At 43.6% G+C, this 17,634-nt stretch overlaps 1 protein-coding gene across 2 annotated transcripts in view; it reads left to right on the top strand.

Moving 5' to 3' along the window:
- The window catches only part of LOC107380868 (neuronal membrane glycoprotein M6-b), a 38,727-nt gene that overhangs the window by 11,192 nt on the left and 9,901 nt on the right, over nucleotides 1-17,634 (top strand). The window contains exon 1 of one of the 2 annotated variants that reach the window (XM_015952249.3): nucleotides 6,694-6,874. The exons of the other annotated variant lie outside the window; for it this stretch is intronic. Coding sequence (XP_015807735.1) covers nucleotides 6,805-6,874 — 70 coding nt within the window. The 5' untranslated portion in view covers nucleotides 6,694-6,804. Of the gene's footprint in view, nucleotides 1-6,693; nucleotides 6,875-17,634 lie in introns of those variants that run through there. 2 annotated transcript variants of the gene reach the window in all.

Genomic DNA, 17,634 nt, shown 5'->3' on the forward strand with positions numbered 1-17,634 from the left:
GTCGCTGCTGTTATGCCCCTGGGTGAGACATTTAACCCAACTCGTCTGCTGGTGGTGGTCGGATAGACCGGTGGTGCCTGTGTATGGCAGCCTCGCCTCTGTCAATGCGCCCCAGGGCAGCTGACCAGGGTGTGAATGTGAGTGTGAATGGGTGAATGACTGATTGTGTCGTAAAGTGCCTTGGGGGGTTCCAGGAGTCTAGAAGGCGCTATATCAAATACAGGCCATTTACCATTTACATGAATCCCAGATAGAACCACAGCTGCCTACTGGGTATTCCAGACAGACGACTGTAAACAGAGTTACGAGCTTTAGCCAGTCATGGAGCCATCAAGGTAAACCAGCCAATCAGCTCCTGGGCCATTGTGAGCCCCAACAAAGTTTCTTCTGTTATTTAAAGGCTCCGAGATCCGGTTCCTGATGAATAAGTAGTTCTGGATTGCTTTTGAGGCTTTAAAGCACAAATCAAAAGGTTTTGTTCTAACTTGATATGTACATTTGGGTTGATTCCATCAGTTTTAGATGTGCATCCAGTGAGTTTACTAAAAACCACCCACCTGGTTGATGACAGGTTTTACTAAGAGGATAGTTTGATTCCAACGGTTACGTTTTCATGAAATCTGGTTAGCATCAGGAGTATGTAGCAGGAATCAGCTACTAAAACACCAAAGTCTAGATCGATATCAGTAAAACGGTCTGAGTTTGAGCCATGTCGTGTTTGCTAGAGTCAGCATCCATCTTGAATTGCTGACCACGCGTTGCTTTCTGATTACAGACAATAATAAAGATGTTTGTAGCCATTTACTCAGATTTACAGCAGAGAACTCCCTAATTTACTCTCACTGACTGTCAGCATCAGTGGTGTCCCGCCTTGGTCCTTTTCACCTTCTTCACAACCGATCCAGCGTGTCTGACATTCTAGAGATGTTTGTTGACCAGCATGGACTCAGATCTGCTGACACCTAACACCTGCCAGAGAGTGGACCAGGGACCAGCTGATTTGAACTGTTACTTTGCCAAATACAACGTTTAGCATCAATAAAAGATCTGAATGGATGCAGCCAACTGGTGGAGCTTCTCATCGTCATAGCAACAGCAGAGCTTGTATCAGCGAGGGATCAGACAGCTTGGATGTCGAGTTTGTGGTCCAAACGGCTATCCTGAACGTCCTGTTGTGTCCTCCTTCCTCCATGGCTCCACATCTTCTCACATGGAGGAGCGGCGCAGCTCTTATTCTTCTGTCTCGCTTTAATGAGGGGCGACAAGCCTTTGACGGGTCTTCACGCCTTTCCTGTTAATGGAAATCAAGAGTTGCGTAGGCAGATGAGAAGGTTTCTGCTGCGGTGCAACAGAACAGTCCTTTAGAGGCCATCTGGCTAACAAAACGTGGCCTTGGTGACGCATGACTCAGCAGAACCAGCTGGTTTGGGTCATCTCTGAGCACCAGGCTGTGAGACTTGTTTGCATTAACAACACTCACCAGCATCCCCGCTCATACCAACGTTGTTTACGGTTTGAACCAAACTGACCGTGGAGGTGTTACATCCTGAATGTCATTTCTGCAGTTCAGATCTGAAATATTCCCTCAGAATTAGGGATTAATCCACTAACCTGGCCTCTCCTCCTAACACAGTATTTACCTCAGTGCAACGAGGAGCTTTACAAAGATAAATCGTTTTATTTCTCAGCACATTATAAAATAGTGCACAGCTCTTGGGACGTCGCTCATTTCACCAACAGGCTGGTTCTGGATTAGAATATTTGGCTGTAGATGGACTGTTGTGTAATTTGGTACAGATGTTTTAGGCCCAGGAGACCGATACGGCTGGTTTTTATCCAAAGATCAGAGGTTCTCCTCCAAGTCATGGTTCCACCAGTTTCAGCAGCTCCAGACCATCACACTACCACCACCATGCCTGACTGGAACTCAGCGTTAATGCTTCTTTAGAGCTTCTTCTTTTAGTCTCTGGGATCATCCTGATGTTTTTTTAACAAATGAGTTTTCCCATGTTTACGCCCCCAATTTCTCTCCTATATTTGAACCACGGCCTCTGACCTGACCCAAGTTAGACCTGCAGTGGTTCTGATGTCATTCTGGATTCTTTTAGCCTGGCAAGCCAGACTAAATAAATGTATTATAAACTTTGCAAAGCAAGAATTTGGTCTAGTTCACTAGGCTAGGATTCTTTAGCACCTGAATGACTTTAGAAACGGAAGGGTGTGTTGCTTTTTGAGGTCTTTTAGCTGACTTCATGTTGTCACACCGGTTCTATTGAAGTATAATAGTCACAGTTCATTCATGCCAGGGGCGGGGCTACCAGGGTGGCTGAGCTAGTAGACAAAATGAGGTTCAGCGTTTGGTAAAAAGTGTCTTGTGCACATTGTATTACCATAAAGGATATAATAGCTGAACCCCCTGAAAAGGTTAGATGAATCTGTACCACGAGCTAACAGAAGCTCACAATCAGATTCATGACTTTTGTGATGTTTAACATGACGGTGTGTGTGTGTGTGTGTGTGTGTGTGTGTGTGTGTGTGTGTGTGTGTGTGTGTGTGTGTGTGTGTGTGTGTGTGTGTGTGTGTGTGTGTGTGTGTCATGGTAAAGACTGCCAGGGAGCACTGTATCTCATCTTTTGAACAAGTCCTTAATCTGTGTGACCCAGTGAGGGATTATGGAGGTTCTGCAGTAAAAAGGGACGTTAAACTCAGCCTTCAGACCTGAAATTATAAAAGATTTGTCTCTTTACTCCAGCAGATTGAACTACTTAAAACAAAGACCATTAGAGGATATAAAGGTTGATATTTGCTTTGGAAATTCACTCATTTCTGTCCTCAAATCCAAACCAACCAAACATCACAAGACGCATGTGGGATTAATTGAGATGAATGAAAACTGATTATTTCTGAACAAGCTGCGCTTTTCTCCTAAATGTTTCTCTGTTCTCCGTTTATATGACGTTCTACATAAGTAGACTGCTGCTCCTAGTTCCACATTTAGCCTGATTTTGTTGTAAATAAATCTATTTTACTCTTTTTACTGGAGTGATTCAGATATATTTCATCTGTTTGAACAGCGTGCAGCTGGGAGAAAACTTAGAGCCTCAATAAGAGAACCAGCGGAAATGATGCAAACATCCCTAAGTCTTGTTTCACAGGGCAAACAAACTCTTAATACATTAAAAGTTATTCAAATCTACTCGCTTTACTTTTACCAGGATAAGGATTCATTTGCTGTTTGTTACATAAAACTCATCACATCTAAATAATTATTTGATTGTTTTAAAAACACAAATTTTAAATGCTATTATAATGTTAGTAATCATAAGTGTTCCAGTCACTGACCTGTGTGGGCGTGGCCAATACAGCTCCTGATCTCTGATGCTGAATTACGTTCTACTCTTTCCAGTTAGTAAAAATGTACACACATGCATGTGTGAATTTAGCATGTCCTCATGCAGGTGTAGAGTTAGCGTGTTCTCATGCATGTGTGGAGTTAACGTGTCCTCATGCACGTGTGGAGTTGGCATGTCCTCATGCATGTGTGGAGTTAGCATGTCCTAATGCGCATGTGTGAAGTTAGCATGTCTTCATGCATGTGCAAAGTTAGCATGTCTTCATGCTTGTGCGAAGTTAGCATGTCTTCATGCATGTGCAAAGTTAGAATGTCTTCATGCATGTGTGGAGTTAGCATATCTTCATGCATGTGTGAAGTTAGCATGTCTTCATGCATGTGTGGAGTTAGCATGTCTTCATGCATGTGTGAAGTTAGCATGTCTTCATGCATGTGCAAAGTTAGCATGTCTTCATGCTTGTGCGAAGTTAGCATGTCTTCATGCATGTGCAAAGTTAGAATGTCTTCATGCATGTGTGGAGTTAGCGTGTCCTCGTGCATGTGTGGAATTAGCATGTCCTCATGCATGTGTGGAGTTAGCATGTCCTCATGCATGTGTGGAGTTAGCATGTCCTCATGCGCCTGTGTGGAGTTAGCATGTCCTCATGTGCCTGTGTGAAGTTAGCATGTCTTCATGCATGTGCGAAGTTAGCGTGTTCTCATGCATGTGTGGAGTTAGCGTGTCCTCATGCATGTGTGGCGTTAGCATGTCCTCATGCATGTGCAGAGTTAGCGTGTCCTCGTGCATGTGTGGAGTTAGCGTGTCCTCATGCATGTGTGGAGTTAGCATGTCCTCATGCATGTGTGGAGTTAGTGTGTCCTCATGCATGTGTGGAGTTGGCATGTCCTCATGCATGTGTGGAGTTAGCGTGTCCTCATGCATGTGTGGAGTTAGCGTGTCCTCATGCATGTGTGGAGTTACTGTGTCCTCATGCATGTGTGGAGTTAGCATATTCTTATGCAGGTGTGGAGCTAGCATGTCTTCATGCATGTGCGAAGTTAGCGTGTTCTCATGCATGTGTGGAGTTAGCGTGTCCTCATGCATGTGTGGAGTTAGCATGTCCTCGTGCATGTGCGGAGTTAGCGTGTCCTCGTGCATGTGTGGAGTTAGCGTGTCCTCATGCATGTGTGGAGTTAGCATGTCCTCATGCATGTGTGGAGTTGGCATGTCCTCATGCATGTGTGGAGTTGGCATGTCCTCATGCATGTGTGGAGTTACTGTGGCCTCATGCATGTGTGGAGTTAACATGTTCTCATGCAGGTGTGGAGCTAGCATGTCTTCATGCATGTGTGGAGCTAGCATGTCTTCATGCATGTGTGGAGTTAGCATGTTCTTATGCATGTGTGGAGTTAACATGTTCTCATGCATGTGTGGAGCTAGCATGTTCTCATGCATGTGTGGAGCTAGCATGTCCTCATGCATGTGTGGAGTTACCGTGTCCTCATGCATATGTGGAGTTACTGTGTCCTCGTGCATGTGTGGAGTTACCGTGTCCTCGTGCATGTGTGGAGTTAGCATGTTCTCATGCATGTGTGGAGTTAGCATGTTCTCATGCATGTGTGGAGTTAGCATGTTCTCATGCATGTGTGGAGTTAGCATGTTCTCATGCATGTGTGGAGTTAGCATGTTCTCATGCATATGTGGAGTTAGCATGTTCTCATGCATGTGTGGAGTTAGCATATTCTACCTGTACATTATTATTAATTAATTATTAGATAAGTGCTTTGGTGATTAAAAATTGTTGCAGAGTTATTCAACAAGAGTCTGATTCCTTTAGTTTTCTGTCCATGAAGTCAGGAATGCTAACTGCTAATTCATGCTAGCAATAACAGCCGTTTTACTCACTGAATCCTAATTTTTAGGTTAATCAAATAACTTTAACGTATTCTAGTGATTATATCAGGTCAAACAGGTCAGACATTTGCATTAGTCATTTGTGTTAAAGCAAGATAAACTCTAATTGAAACATAATTCAGTTATGGCCTCTAAGTTTCCAGACTTTGTTCCTGGTTTTCCAGTTTTTAAAAAGTGTAATTAAAAGTTTAAATTAATTCTTTCTCCTGTTTTCTTCCAATTTTATGATCAGAAAATAAAATTTAAGAAGCTAAATTTATACTGTTTGATAGAGATCAGATTTCCCTTAAAAGCTAAGCCTCAGACGTCACACCCGTCACCATGATGGACGACCCTCTGATTTATCAACATATGGAGCGGGGGTGGGGGGTGGGGTTGAGGGTGTAATTCCTGCCCTCGGGGGTAAAAGGATCCACCACACACTACCGTAGACCTTAACTGTTCATGTGTGTGTGAAAACATCCCAGGATGGTGCCGTCACCTTTGCTCGTTGTTTGGTGTGTGTGTGTGTGTGTGTGTGTGTGTGTGTGCGTGCGTGTGTGTGTGTGTGTGTGTGTGTGCGTGTGTGTGTGTGTGTGTGTGTGTCAGAGGGGGGGTTATCTTTGTGTCTGAATCGGGGCCGCATGTTCTCTAGTATTAAAATCTCTTATAAGAGGATTCAGGGCAGATGGTGGCCTTTGTTTGAAGGTGTGTTTATCAATGGAGAATGGGGTGTTTCTCCTCACCACTTCACCTAATGAAAACATTATTTCTGACATCTTGGGGATGCATTTACCCCTTTATGAGCCTTCGCCAGACTTTGGCCTCCAGTAGAGACAAACAAAGGATCTGTCTCCTAAGTTGAGCAGCTAAGAGGCTCTGATACGTTAATTTAATCCAATCACAGCTCTTTCCACGATGAGAGGGTGAGCTTAATAATAATCATCACCTTCCTGCTGCAGCGTGGAGGTGATGGAACCAGTTTGTTATGGAGGAGAAGTTTGATATGACCAAACCGCACAATGGATCGCCTCCTGACTTTCTCACCCAGCTGAAGAGGGGGGTGGTGTTTGTGTGTGTGTGTGTGTGTGTGTGTGTGTGTGTGTGTGTGTGTGTGTGTGTGTGTGTGTGTGTGTGTGTGTGTGTGTGTGTGTGTGTGTGTGTGTGTGTGTGTGTTCATGCATGCTTGGCTACCCATGAGTTTGCATATTTACTGAACAATTTGTCCTTCTATCCTGCACCGATTCACTGAAACAAGGGAGGAAATCAGCTCTAAAAGACAAAACAGCATCATTTAAGGTGGAAATGATGAATTAGGGTCAGGAATCTGCAATCATGGCTGGGGGTGGGGGTTATAATAATCTGCACGGGTGAAATAAATCTATCTCCTTTGCGTTTTGAGTCTGGATTTATAAAATACATAGAGAGCTGCTAAGCTCCAACAGGGAGGGGAGAGAGAGCACAGAGGGAGGGAGGGAGAGAGAGAGAGAGGCATCACGGCACGAGGACTACTCCACCGTACGCGCGCACGCTCACAGGAACAAGTGCAGAAGCAGGAGGCCATTAAACCTCTAAAATCATGGATGGGACCAAACCGGCCATGGAGTCCACCGTGGAGGAGGCTCAGGACGAGGGACAGGAGAGCAAAGGTACGCTCTTTATCCGCTCAGACTGCCGCTGTGTCTGCGCCTTTTTCTGCCCCCTCGCTCTCCCGGTGAGGACACTTGCGCCAGCGTTAGCGGCAGTAATGGTTCCTGGCTGCACAAAACAACAGCCTTGTTTGTTTTTATTTACTCTATTATTACATTAGAAATGATTCTATATCATTATGGGATGGATGACAGGTAGTCCTGGGTGTTTCCTTTGATGTTGGTGATTGGAGCTGATGGGGGGTGAGGGGTGGAGGTTTGGGTTTATGGCGCGTGCATTAATGCCAATTAGCCTTTTGGTTGTTGGAGCATCATGAGCTTATTTCTGCCTGATAACGAGCGGCTGCGCCACTCCGCTGCGCTGCGTCTCTCCTCTGTGGCTGCTTTGTTCTCACCAGGTGGATCCCACTGCAGCCGCGTCGGTCCTTATCGGTGTGTTTGACTAACGGAAACGCTGCAATGTTCGCGGGTTTTGTCAGGATGAGCGCAGAGATGCGCTCCAGCTGCGGAGCCGGGTGCGCTCCTGGCGCAGACGGCATGCAGCGCCCACGGAGCCCGCCCATCCCATAAAGGAGCCATAACCTGCAGACATCCAGGGATCAGGATTTGCGCCTTTTGAGACCAAATTGCGCAGGAAATCGCGTTTATTTCCTAAATGTGCGCAAATATGTATGAATTGTGTTAATAAAGCGCTAAAATGAGCAGCTCCACTCAAATTGTTGCTCTGGAACGTGTGGGCGTGTCTTCTTGCGCTGGTGGGTTCATACAGCTAAAAGACCATTCCACCAGATTTTGGGGCTCAGCTGGATTATTTATTGCTAAACAAATAAAAACGTTTTCACAACAAAACAAATGTACAGCTTCTGTGTTTAGTGTAAATAATTTAGTCCTGGTCTGAACAGAACCGTTTTAGAACAGAACCGGTTCTGATTGTGTCTGGGATTTTTATGAAGATTAGAAAACTTCACAAGTCTAAATGTGTGGATTTTATGTGTTAAGTATAAAATAATCGGGCTGAGCAGCAGGTGTCTTAGTCCAGGTGTGACTAACATCAGTGAAATGAGTCTTTAGCCAAACGCTGAATCAGAAACGTACTTCAGTGACATTTTCTGAGAATAACCCTCTAGATCAGGGATATTCAATTCTGGTCCTCAAGAGTCGGTATCAGCACATTTTAGTGGTTTCTCTGGTCCAACACACCAGATCACCTGTGCAGGAGCTCATCAGGCTCTGCAGACGCCTGTTAATCACCTACTGATTGAAATCAGGTGTGTTGAAGCAGGGTTAAAACTAAAACCAGGCACTCCAGGGCCAGAATTGAATAGCCCTGGACTAGAGGCTCACCAACAGCTGATATTTAAATTAAGCCTAAATAATGAATAACAGAATATATTTTCATGTGTTTAATTCAATTCAGTTTATTTTTAAAGCGCCAAATCAGGACAAGAGTCGTCTCAAGGACCTTCACATAGTAAACATCCCAATACAGGTCAGGTCATTCGCAGCCAATCAGTAACAAGTTTCCTATATAAGGAACCCAGCAGGTTGCATCGAGTCACTGACTAGTGTCACAAGTCTTTACAGCAATCCTCAAGCATGCAGCGACAGTGGAGAGGAAAACTCCCTTTTAACAAGAAGAAACCTCCAGAGGATCCTGGCTCAGTATAAGCAGCCATCCTCCACGACTCACTGGGGATCGAGAAGACAGAGCAGACACACACACAGACACACACACAGACACACACACACACACACACACACACACACACACACACACACACACACACACACAACATATATACCAAGTGTGTCTATGGTTACATTGTGATTTCTTAGTAAATGTTCTATTTGGTGGGAGATAAACTTTACTGTATTTATCCTAGTGAATCTACGATTAAATGGGTAAACTAGTAGTAGCACATTCAATGTCAAAGAGGGTAAAATGTAATTATCAGGAGAGGGAGAATGATTAAGTGGTCAGCAGCAGTGTATAGCCGATGGCCCCCTCCATGAGGCTACCACAGCTCAGCAGAACATCATTGTAGCTTCTTCTGGGGAGAAAAACTCTACTCCCCCACTTGTCCAGATCTGGGCTAACATCAGATTTTAACCATCGACCCTATCAAATAAAAATGTTTTAAGCCTATAGTCTTAAAAGTAGACAAGGTGTCTGCCCCACGGACTAAATCTGGGAGGTGGTTCCACAGGATGTAGCCGTGCATCCACTCTGGAGTTGTGGCTGTTGTTCACGAGCTGCAGGAGTGGGAGGAGCTTAAAGTTCTGCTTTAGAAAGAATAAAAATCTGTGGAACATCTTAATGAACATTAAACATCTCCTTTACTGATGGATGGAAGAAATAGTTAAAGGAGGTTAGACCCCTCCCCCTGTGATGCTACCTGGTGTGTGTGTGTGTGTGTGTGTGTGTGTGTGTGTGTGTGTGTGTGTGTGTGTGTGTGTGTGTGTGTGTGTGTGTGTGTGTGTGTGTGTGTGATGTTTCAGGAGGATAGGGGGTTCCTCATCATCCTCTCCGGAGGAACAAACCAGCTTCCTACAGAAGCTGCAGCTGTTAGAGTGGGCGGGATGTTTGAAGCCCCAGAGGAAGACTTAATGTTTATTCATACTAATTTAATCCTCTAAATGCATGATGGGAAGACAGAATAAATGTCTCCTGGTCTCTCAGAATCCGCCCACTTCGTTTATTAAAACAGCCACGTGTGCGATCGTTAAAAGTAAAAGCCATGATAGTGATAGTTGAGCTGGAGAACACTACTAGAGGTGTGTTGTTCACTGGTCCATCCCAGAAACATGGCTGAAACGTACGGGCAAATACTGATGGATACCACCGTTGTGTTTTGGTATCATTCTGCCACCTTAACTGTTCGCCCATCAGCACCAGCCACATGTTTCTTATTGCCATGACAACCGTCATTACGATAAACGCAGTTCCTTGATTGCAGCTCCATTATTTGTGCCTGAGATTAAGCGCAGCGTTGTTTACCAAGTGGAAAATGTAAACGGCTGAGTGTTATTATCTGGAGGGATGAGTGTAGATGGTGGGATTGATCTATGTTCATGATTTCATATAATCTGTAATCTGTGTGTGGGGAGGCTCTTTGTGCTTCAGATTAGATAACATCAGCTCCGTTTCATTAGTCTGAACAAACGTCTTGAAGTGTTTTAGTTTACCTTGTTTTCTGAGTCAGTCAGAGTGTCACACACACACACACACACACACACACACACACACACACACACACACACACACACACACACACACACACACACACACACACACACACACACACACACACACACACACACACACACACACACACACACACACACACACACACACACACACACACTTACATAACCCAGCGCTGGCTCCTCCGTTACGATGCTGAGATCAGAACAATTACATCATCGTCTGGAGGTTCTATAGAAGGTTCTGCATGAACAGGTTTGGGTCTGAGCAACAAAGAGGGTTTCTCTGGATCAGAACTATGTTCTCCTTAAAGTCGGTGAAACGCGATCAACAGATTCTGGTTCAGGAGAAGCGTCAGACAGAGAGGAGCCGGGATGGAAATCTCTCAGTCACATTTAGGAGACGGGCTTTCACTTCTGGTCCAGAACACTTGTTTAAGTGGCACATGGCTCCAGACGGGTTTGGGTCCAGTTAGTTCTGATGTCAGTGGCTTATAGATGCTGATTCAAGTCCCAGAAGCCTCCTTGTTCTGCAGCTGTAACGGATCCTAACAGCTGAGCGGGTTTCAGCTTCAGAGGTCAGGGTGAGAACGTGTGAGACGTTTACAGGTTTGGAAACCAAAACGTCAACAAAATGAGAGAACCTTTGGGAATAACTGTAATAAAGTAATCCCATATGTGCCAGTCACATTTAACCCTTACACACCTGTACTGATCAGTTTAAACATTACACACCTGTACGGATCTGTTTAACGTTACACACCTGTATACATCTATTTAACCGTTACACACCTCTACGCATCTGTTTAACCAATACACACCTGCATACATCTGTTTAACCGTTGCGCACCTATACGCACCTGTGTAACCCTTACACACCTGTACACATCTGTTTAACCTTTACACACCTGTACACATCTGTTTAACCTTTACACACCTGCACACATCTGTTTAACCGTTACACACCTGCACACATCTGTTTAACCGTTGCATGCCTTTATGCACCTGTGTAACCCTTACACACCTGTACAATTCTGTTTAACCTTTACACATCTGTACACATCTGTTTAACTGTCACACACCTGCACACATCTGTTTTACCCTTACACACCTGTATGCATCTGTTTAACTGTTACACACCTGTATACATCTGTTTAACCGTTGCACACATTTACTCATCTGTGTAACCCTTACACACCTGTATACATCTGTTTAACCGTTGCACACCTTTACGCATCTGTGTAACCCTTACACACCTGTATACATCTGTTTAACCGTTGCACACCTTTACGCATCTGTGTAACCCTTACACACCTGTATACATCTGTTTAACCGTTGCACACCTTTACGCATCTGTGTAACCCTCACACACCTGTATACATCTGTTTAACCGTTGCACACCTTTACGCATCTGTGTAACCCTTACACACCTGTATACATCTGTTTAACCTTTACACACCTGTACACATCTGTTTAACCATTACACACCTGGACACATCTGTTTAACTGTTGCACACCTGTACACACCTGTGTAACTTTAACACACTTGTACACATCTGTATAACCATTACACACCTGTACACATCTGTTTACCCTTACACACCTGTATACATCTGTTTAACCCTTATACAGCTCTGCACATCTGTTTAACAGTTACACACCCATATGCACCTATTTAACCCTAGCACATGTGTACACATCAGTTTAATCCTTACACACCTGTATGCATCTGTTTAACTGTTGCACACCTGTACGCACCTGTGTAACCTTTACACAGGTGGACGGGAGATCAGAGCCTTCTGAGATGCCTAAAATCCTCCCAGAATAACCGAAGACAGACTCTTCTAGTCGGCTTTCTAAACTGGTTTGAGTCTAATCTGCTGTAAGGATGCGCACACACACACACAGACACACACACACACACACACACACACACACTGTTTGGGTCAGGTTAGTAAGAATCTGCCATCTGAACTATTGGAAGAGGAAATATTTCATTTGTGATGAAAAAATAGAAAATACCGGAAACGTTTTTTGACAAACGCCTCCTGGCTAAAATCTAAACGTGTCGACAGATGAACGACCACCGGACATGGACTGGCGGTCTAAACGGTTAAACGGTTCTGCTGCACGCCGCCTGCAGCAGAACTAATTGATTCAGCCTTTCAACAGCAGCTTCAGTCGATGAAACAAATTTCTGCTGCATGAAACCATTACGAGTGTTTTCAGATTTTTGTTTCTGACGATGAGGTGGAACTGCAGCGTGGGCGGTTTCTGGTTCAGCTGGACCCTGGTGGAGGAGCGACTCCCTCCCACTTGCTGACCTTTGGATGCTTCCTGCTTTGATTGACCTCCATGCAGATAAACCTTTTAAACAGTAAACACCTGAAGGTCTTTGCTGTTGGAAACATGAGATTGGCTCCATTCAGCTTCTTCTTTTAAGTCGTTCTTTATTCACCTGAACGGATTATTGGGATATTTACCCGTCAGTGGAAAACTGACCGGTACGGCTCGATTTCTGCTTATTTTGTGTAACTCTGCATCATTTAATCCTCTTTACAGCCTAAAATCCTGAGCCTTCTTCACACTCTTATAGAAACACCACAGAAATTAACTCACTTGTCTTATTTGGTCAAATAAATAATAAACTATAACAAAACCAACATGTTTTCTTTTGGGGGGGGGGGGGCACAACATGATTATGGGTCACACAGATGAGATGCAAACATCTCTATTCTGATTGGCTAACAGCAACACAACTCTTCTGCTGCCTTCATTCTTTCTTGGGTTTTATCTCCACTAATAACACAAGCCTGAATGTGTTATGCCATGTTGTGGAGGTGCCAATGCTAACGGTTAGCTTCTACTAGCAGAGACGCGCTATGCTCTCTCCTTCCTGTGGGCTGCCCCAAGCCTAGATGGGCGGGGTCTTGAGTACTAATTTCACCTGTGACCAGATTGATTCTAGTCTGTTTTCTTTCTGCTGCTGATGCAGGAGATGGGGATGGAGAACACGTTCAAGTTCAGCATGCATATAAAACTCAGAGTGACCGATTATATTTCAGAAATGACATAAAGAAATGACAGACATTTATGGACCACAACAGAGTTTCGCTGTTTAGTGGTGATTAAATCTCATAAAATGGTAGCTTATGAGGCCAAAATGACTTTAAATGTTCTAAAATCAATACAAAAATCTAAATGTTTAGATCTAGATCAAAACATGGGCATAAAAGCTCTAAAGGCAGAGAAGAGCTTCTACGGGAGCCCGGCTGTCCAAAAGGCATCAGTATGAGTAGAAAATAGAGCTGCATGGGAAAAATGGAGGTGTGTATTTTGGCTTATGTCATCTTCCACCGTGTGTTTTGCTGTCATTCTGCTATCTTTATGGCAGAGTTCTGCCCTCAGAAGAGGTGGAAGTTAGAAGACAACAAAAAAGCATCGTTGTGAAGAGTTATGTGAAAAATACATTTATGCTGAAAGAAAACAGAAATATCATTAATTACACATTCATACTCAGTTTGTTTAGCATTAAAAAGCTAAACGCTAATTTGTGCTTTTCCTCAAAATGTTACCAGGATTTTTTACACTGAAGTTGCTCCAGGTGTTAAGTCCACTCCTTTTGGAGCAACCTCTGTATTGTCTACCACATTATATCCGTCCCACACACACACTTATCAGGCACACAACACACCCTTGACCCACCGACCGCTCGCCCCGGAGGTGCGTGAGGTTGTCGGAGCATGTGAAAGCCGTCACACACAGAGAGGCTGTGTGTGTGTGTGTGTGTGTGTGTGTGTGTGTGTGTGTGTGTGTGTGTGTGTGTGTGTGTGTGTGTGTGTGTGTGTGTGTGTGTGTGTGTGTGTGTGTCGGTATCTGCGCTAGCATTTGTTTACGTGTCAGTGACCAGAAGTGGTTGAGGGGAATGTCTGTGAGAGTGCTCTGGCTCTATTCTGGTCCATTAAAAGCAGTACGCTGCCACATTCACATGCAGCCCTTTTCCATCCCACAGCATGGCTGTATTTAAATTTAAATGTGCTTTCCTCTCTGCATGCATGCATAAAAACATTTAGTAACAGCCCCCTTCAGCTCGTTTTGGTGTGCAGATGGAAAACATCTGGAGCAAGTCAGACACTAAAAAGGAAAATGTTTTCATTTCTTCTGTTTCCCCCTGTGCCGATGTTCCTGTAGCTGGGATCAGGATCATAAATAATAAAGTTTATAATATTTAGAATCAAATATATACATATAAAGATTCACCTAATCTAAAGTAAAATTCAGCCTGATTGTTAAACCTCTGTCTAAGGTGTCAGAAGGAAGCATTAACGATGCTTCTAGACATTAATAAACGAGCCACGATCAAACAAGCTCATCTCATCGTACCATCAGAGGGACTCCACACATAGGGGATGTGTTTATCTACTTATGTTGTGCTGAATCAGCAGTTTAAATATTTAGTTTAAAACCACCACATAAAGATATAGATCTAACTTTTTGGTAAAGCTTTAGTCTAAATGTTTATTTTCTGTATTATTAAAGGTGCAGTATGTAGAAATGATGTAAAAAATGACATCCTGTGGTAAAATTTGGTTACTGTAACAATTTAAACAACTCTGGAGCTTTTTGCTGGCCGTCACCAAATTACAAAAGTCGACCCTGCAGCATTAACTCACAGGAGGCACAGCACCCCCACACTCACTGATGGTAAACAGTAGTTCGGTCCCTCCTTCTTTTGTTTTGAAAGGAGAAAACTGACAATCCCCACAGCCGGCTGGATATGAAACATGTTTCAGTTTAACCTTCCTTCCTAAATGACTGAAACATTAGTCTTTTGGGATTTTCTCACCGTAAAATCCTCACTCTATTCATACATCGTGCACCTTTAAGCTGATTGTAGCTGAATAAAGCCGTTTAGTTCCTGCCTGCATCGTGCACCTGGTATTTAACCAGTAGACCTGAGTTCCTGTTATTTTGTTATTTTGGATTTGACGTTTAAAGCTCTGGGAATTGGATCTCCAGTGAATTCCTGCTATCATCCGTTGTGTTTTTCAGCTCCCAGGTCCTGAAACGCCATTCAGACACGCTCCATTTCCCATTGAGGGCTAATTAAAGGTGCATTATGTAAAAATTTTGAAAAGTTTCTTATTTTTGTTTTTCCTACTTGTTCAACTATGGATGACTCACATTTACTAATTCAGTAGTGAAAGAAACGTTTAAAATTAATTTTAACGTACATGGAGAGGGCGTGGCTTAACCTGTACTGCAGCCAGCCACCAGAGGGGGCTGTCTTACTTCTGGATTCATACGTTTATTTGTCTGCAAAAGTGGGAAATAAAGTCAACAAATGCTTTTTAGGACCAGAGAGAAGATTATTTAATGTGATTTACATATCAACGATTAAATATCCAGGAGGGTTAGGATTAGTGTTTATATAAACCCATACTTATTAGAGTCGTTTAGTCAGGTTCAAATAATGAGTTTTACTTGCAAAGAGGTAAGCAAGGGTCAGCTGTTTGACTCGCAAAGTAACCCAACATCAATCAGAGCATCGGCAAGAAATATAAGTTTATCTTACTGAACTAAAACTCTTAAAAGGACTGTCTTGTGTTTAATATCATTGTTTTTGGACCCCCCCCCCAAAAAAAAATAATATATATATAGTTTGATTATTTGAAAATGCAGAACTGCTTAATTTTTAACTAATTCATAAAATATCACACTTTAACATGTAGTTGTGGTTATTTGTTGTCCTCTTAGTAACAGCGGTTAACATAAGAAATGACTTCTTAACTAATTAACTACGTTTCATTCACCCATTACAGCAACGCTTGACACTTTCACATACGTGTGGTAAACACACGACTGCAGAGTCGAGGACGGCACGCTGCAGCACTCCCCTCGGTCTGCTGTGGGTTTATGAATAGCAGCGAGTAGCAGTTGGGCACAGCACGCCTTGTTCTTGACTAATGCCAGCAGCCTAACATGGCTCACCTCCATCAACCACTGATGCCCAATCTGCTGCCACGGCTCATAAAACCCGATGCTCTTGGTGTCTGCAGTGACGGAGATAACGGGCGGATGCTCGGGGGGTTCTGTATTATGGCTCTGTTCAGAACCTGGTGCAGCGTGGATCTGTTTCTTTAAAGGGGCATTATGGAAGTTTGACAGCCAAAACATGTATAGAAAAATAATACATTTCTTCTTAATACATTCTCCTACAATGCCCTGGTCCTGTAGAATGAGCCCTGGCATTTTTACTGTGATTGCCTATTTTTCTGTAAAATCACAGAAAAAGAGATTTGCTCGGGTCGAGCAGGCTGCTTCATGCTCGTTCACGCTCAGGCATAGCCCTCCGAGCCGTTCTTTGAACGTTGTTTCAGCTGTCATCAAGGATATAAATGTTACAAATACGGGAAAGGCCACTGGCGCTTTACCTCGCCCAGTAAGGCTTCGGTCTTTCATGCAGAAGACCTGGGTTCGAATCTGATTGTGAACATAGTTGATTTAGAGTTTCTTTTTTACATTAGTTGTATATTTTTTACAGTAAGATGCCCACATTTTTATTTGAGACTCGCCAAACGGCATTGAATTCACAGATAAAAAAGATGTGGGTTCAACTTTCATTTTGGAACAATTTTTCAAGCAAGGAAAAGATGATGATGGGAAGGGAATGATCTGAGCATGCAGGAGGACTGACCCATCTTAAACCTTTGTCGGCTGTGCTGAAGAGAAAGGTACAGAACCAAATTATTTAATAAATTAGCTGCACGTTCTCCTGTCCTCTGTCCTCCGGGCAACACACACACACACACACACAAGGGACTGTCTCAGCTGTTATTTTCGTTAAGGAGTGTGCACGTACAGCATGCGCGCCTCGTGCACGAGCCTACTATTGAAGCTGCCGTTACGCTTTTGGCCTGAGGGGACAATCGTGAGTATAAAAATTCAAAACTCCGTAAAGTCCCTTTAATATTACAATGGTAGAGACGCAACAGTAGGCTGCTGATTGGTTAGGGTTAGAATCATCCCAGTGGATATGTTTACCCTCTTTTTGCTTTATTGAAGCTCATTCTACAGGATATTACATCATCCCTCTTGTTGAGGGACCGCCTACTGCCAGACGTTTGGCCTGGAGGTGAAGTTGTTTAGGTTAATCCAGAAAACTTGACAACGGTTAGGCTTTATGTCACTAATGAATCTCAGCTAATTCCACGTGAAAAAGAACTTAGTTTATATTAGCCAAGGCTGATCAGCTGCGGCGACCGTCTTGAATCATGTGACGATCATGCTCTGAGAGTGATGTAATCACACACACACACACACACACACACACACACACACACACACACACACACACACACACACACACACACACACACACACACACACACACACACACACACACACACACACACACACAGTGGTCAAGATCAGTAGAGCAGAGGACATGGATTTTACCAGATTAATAATCTGAGGAGCCGCTGTTACCATGCAGACTATTCTGTCAGTGTTTCATAGAGGTTGCCATGGTTACCACACTGAGAGCCTGTATGCTT

Source organism: Nothobranchius furzeri, chromosome 14, assembly GCF_043380555.1.
Source record: "Nothobranchius furzeri strain GRZ-AD chromosome 14, NfurGRZ-RIMD1, whole genome shotgun sequence".
NCBI classification, from domain to species: Eukaryota; Metazoa; Chordata; class Actinopteri; order Cyprinodontiformes; family Nothobranchiidae; genus Nothobranchius; species Nothobranchius furzeri.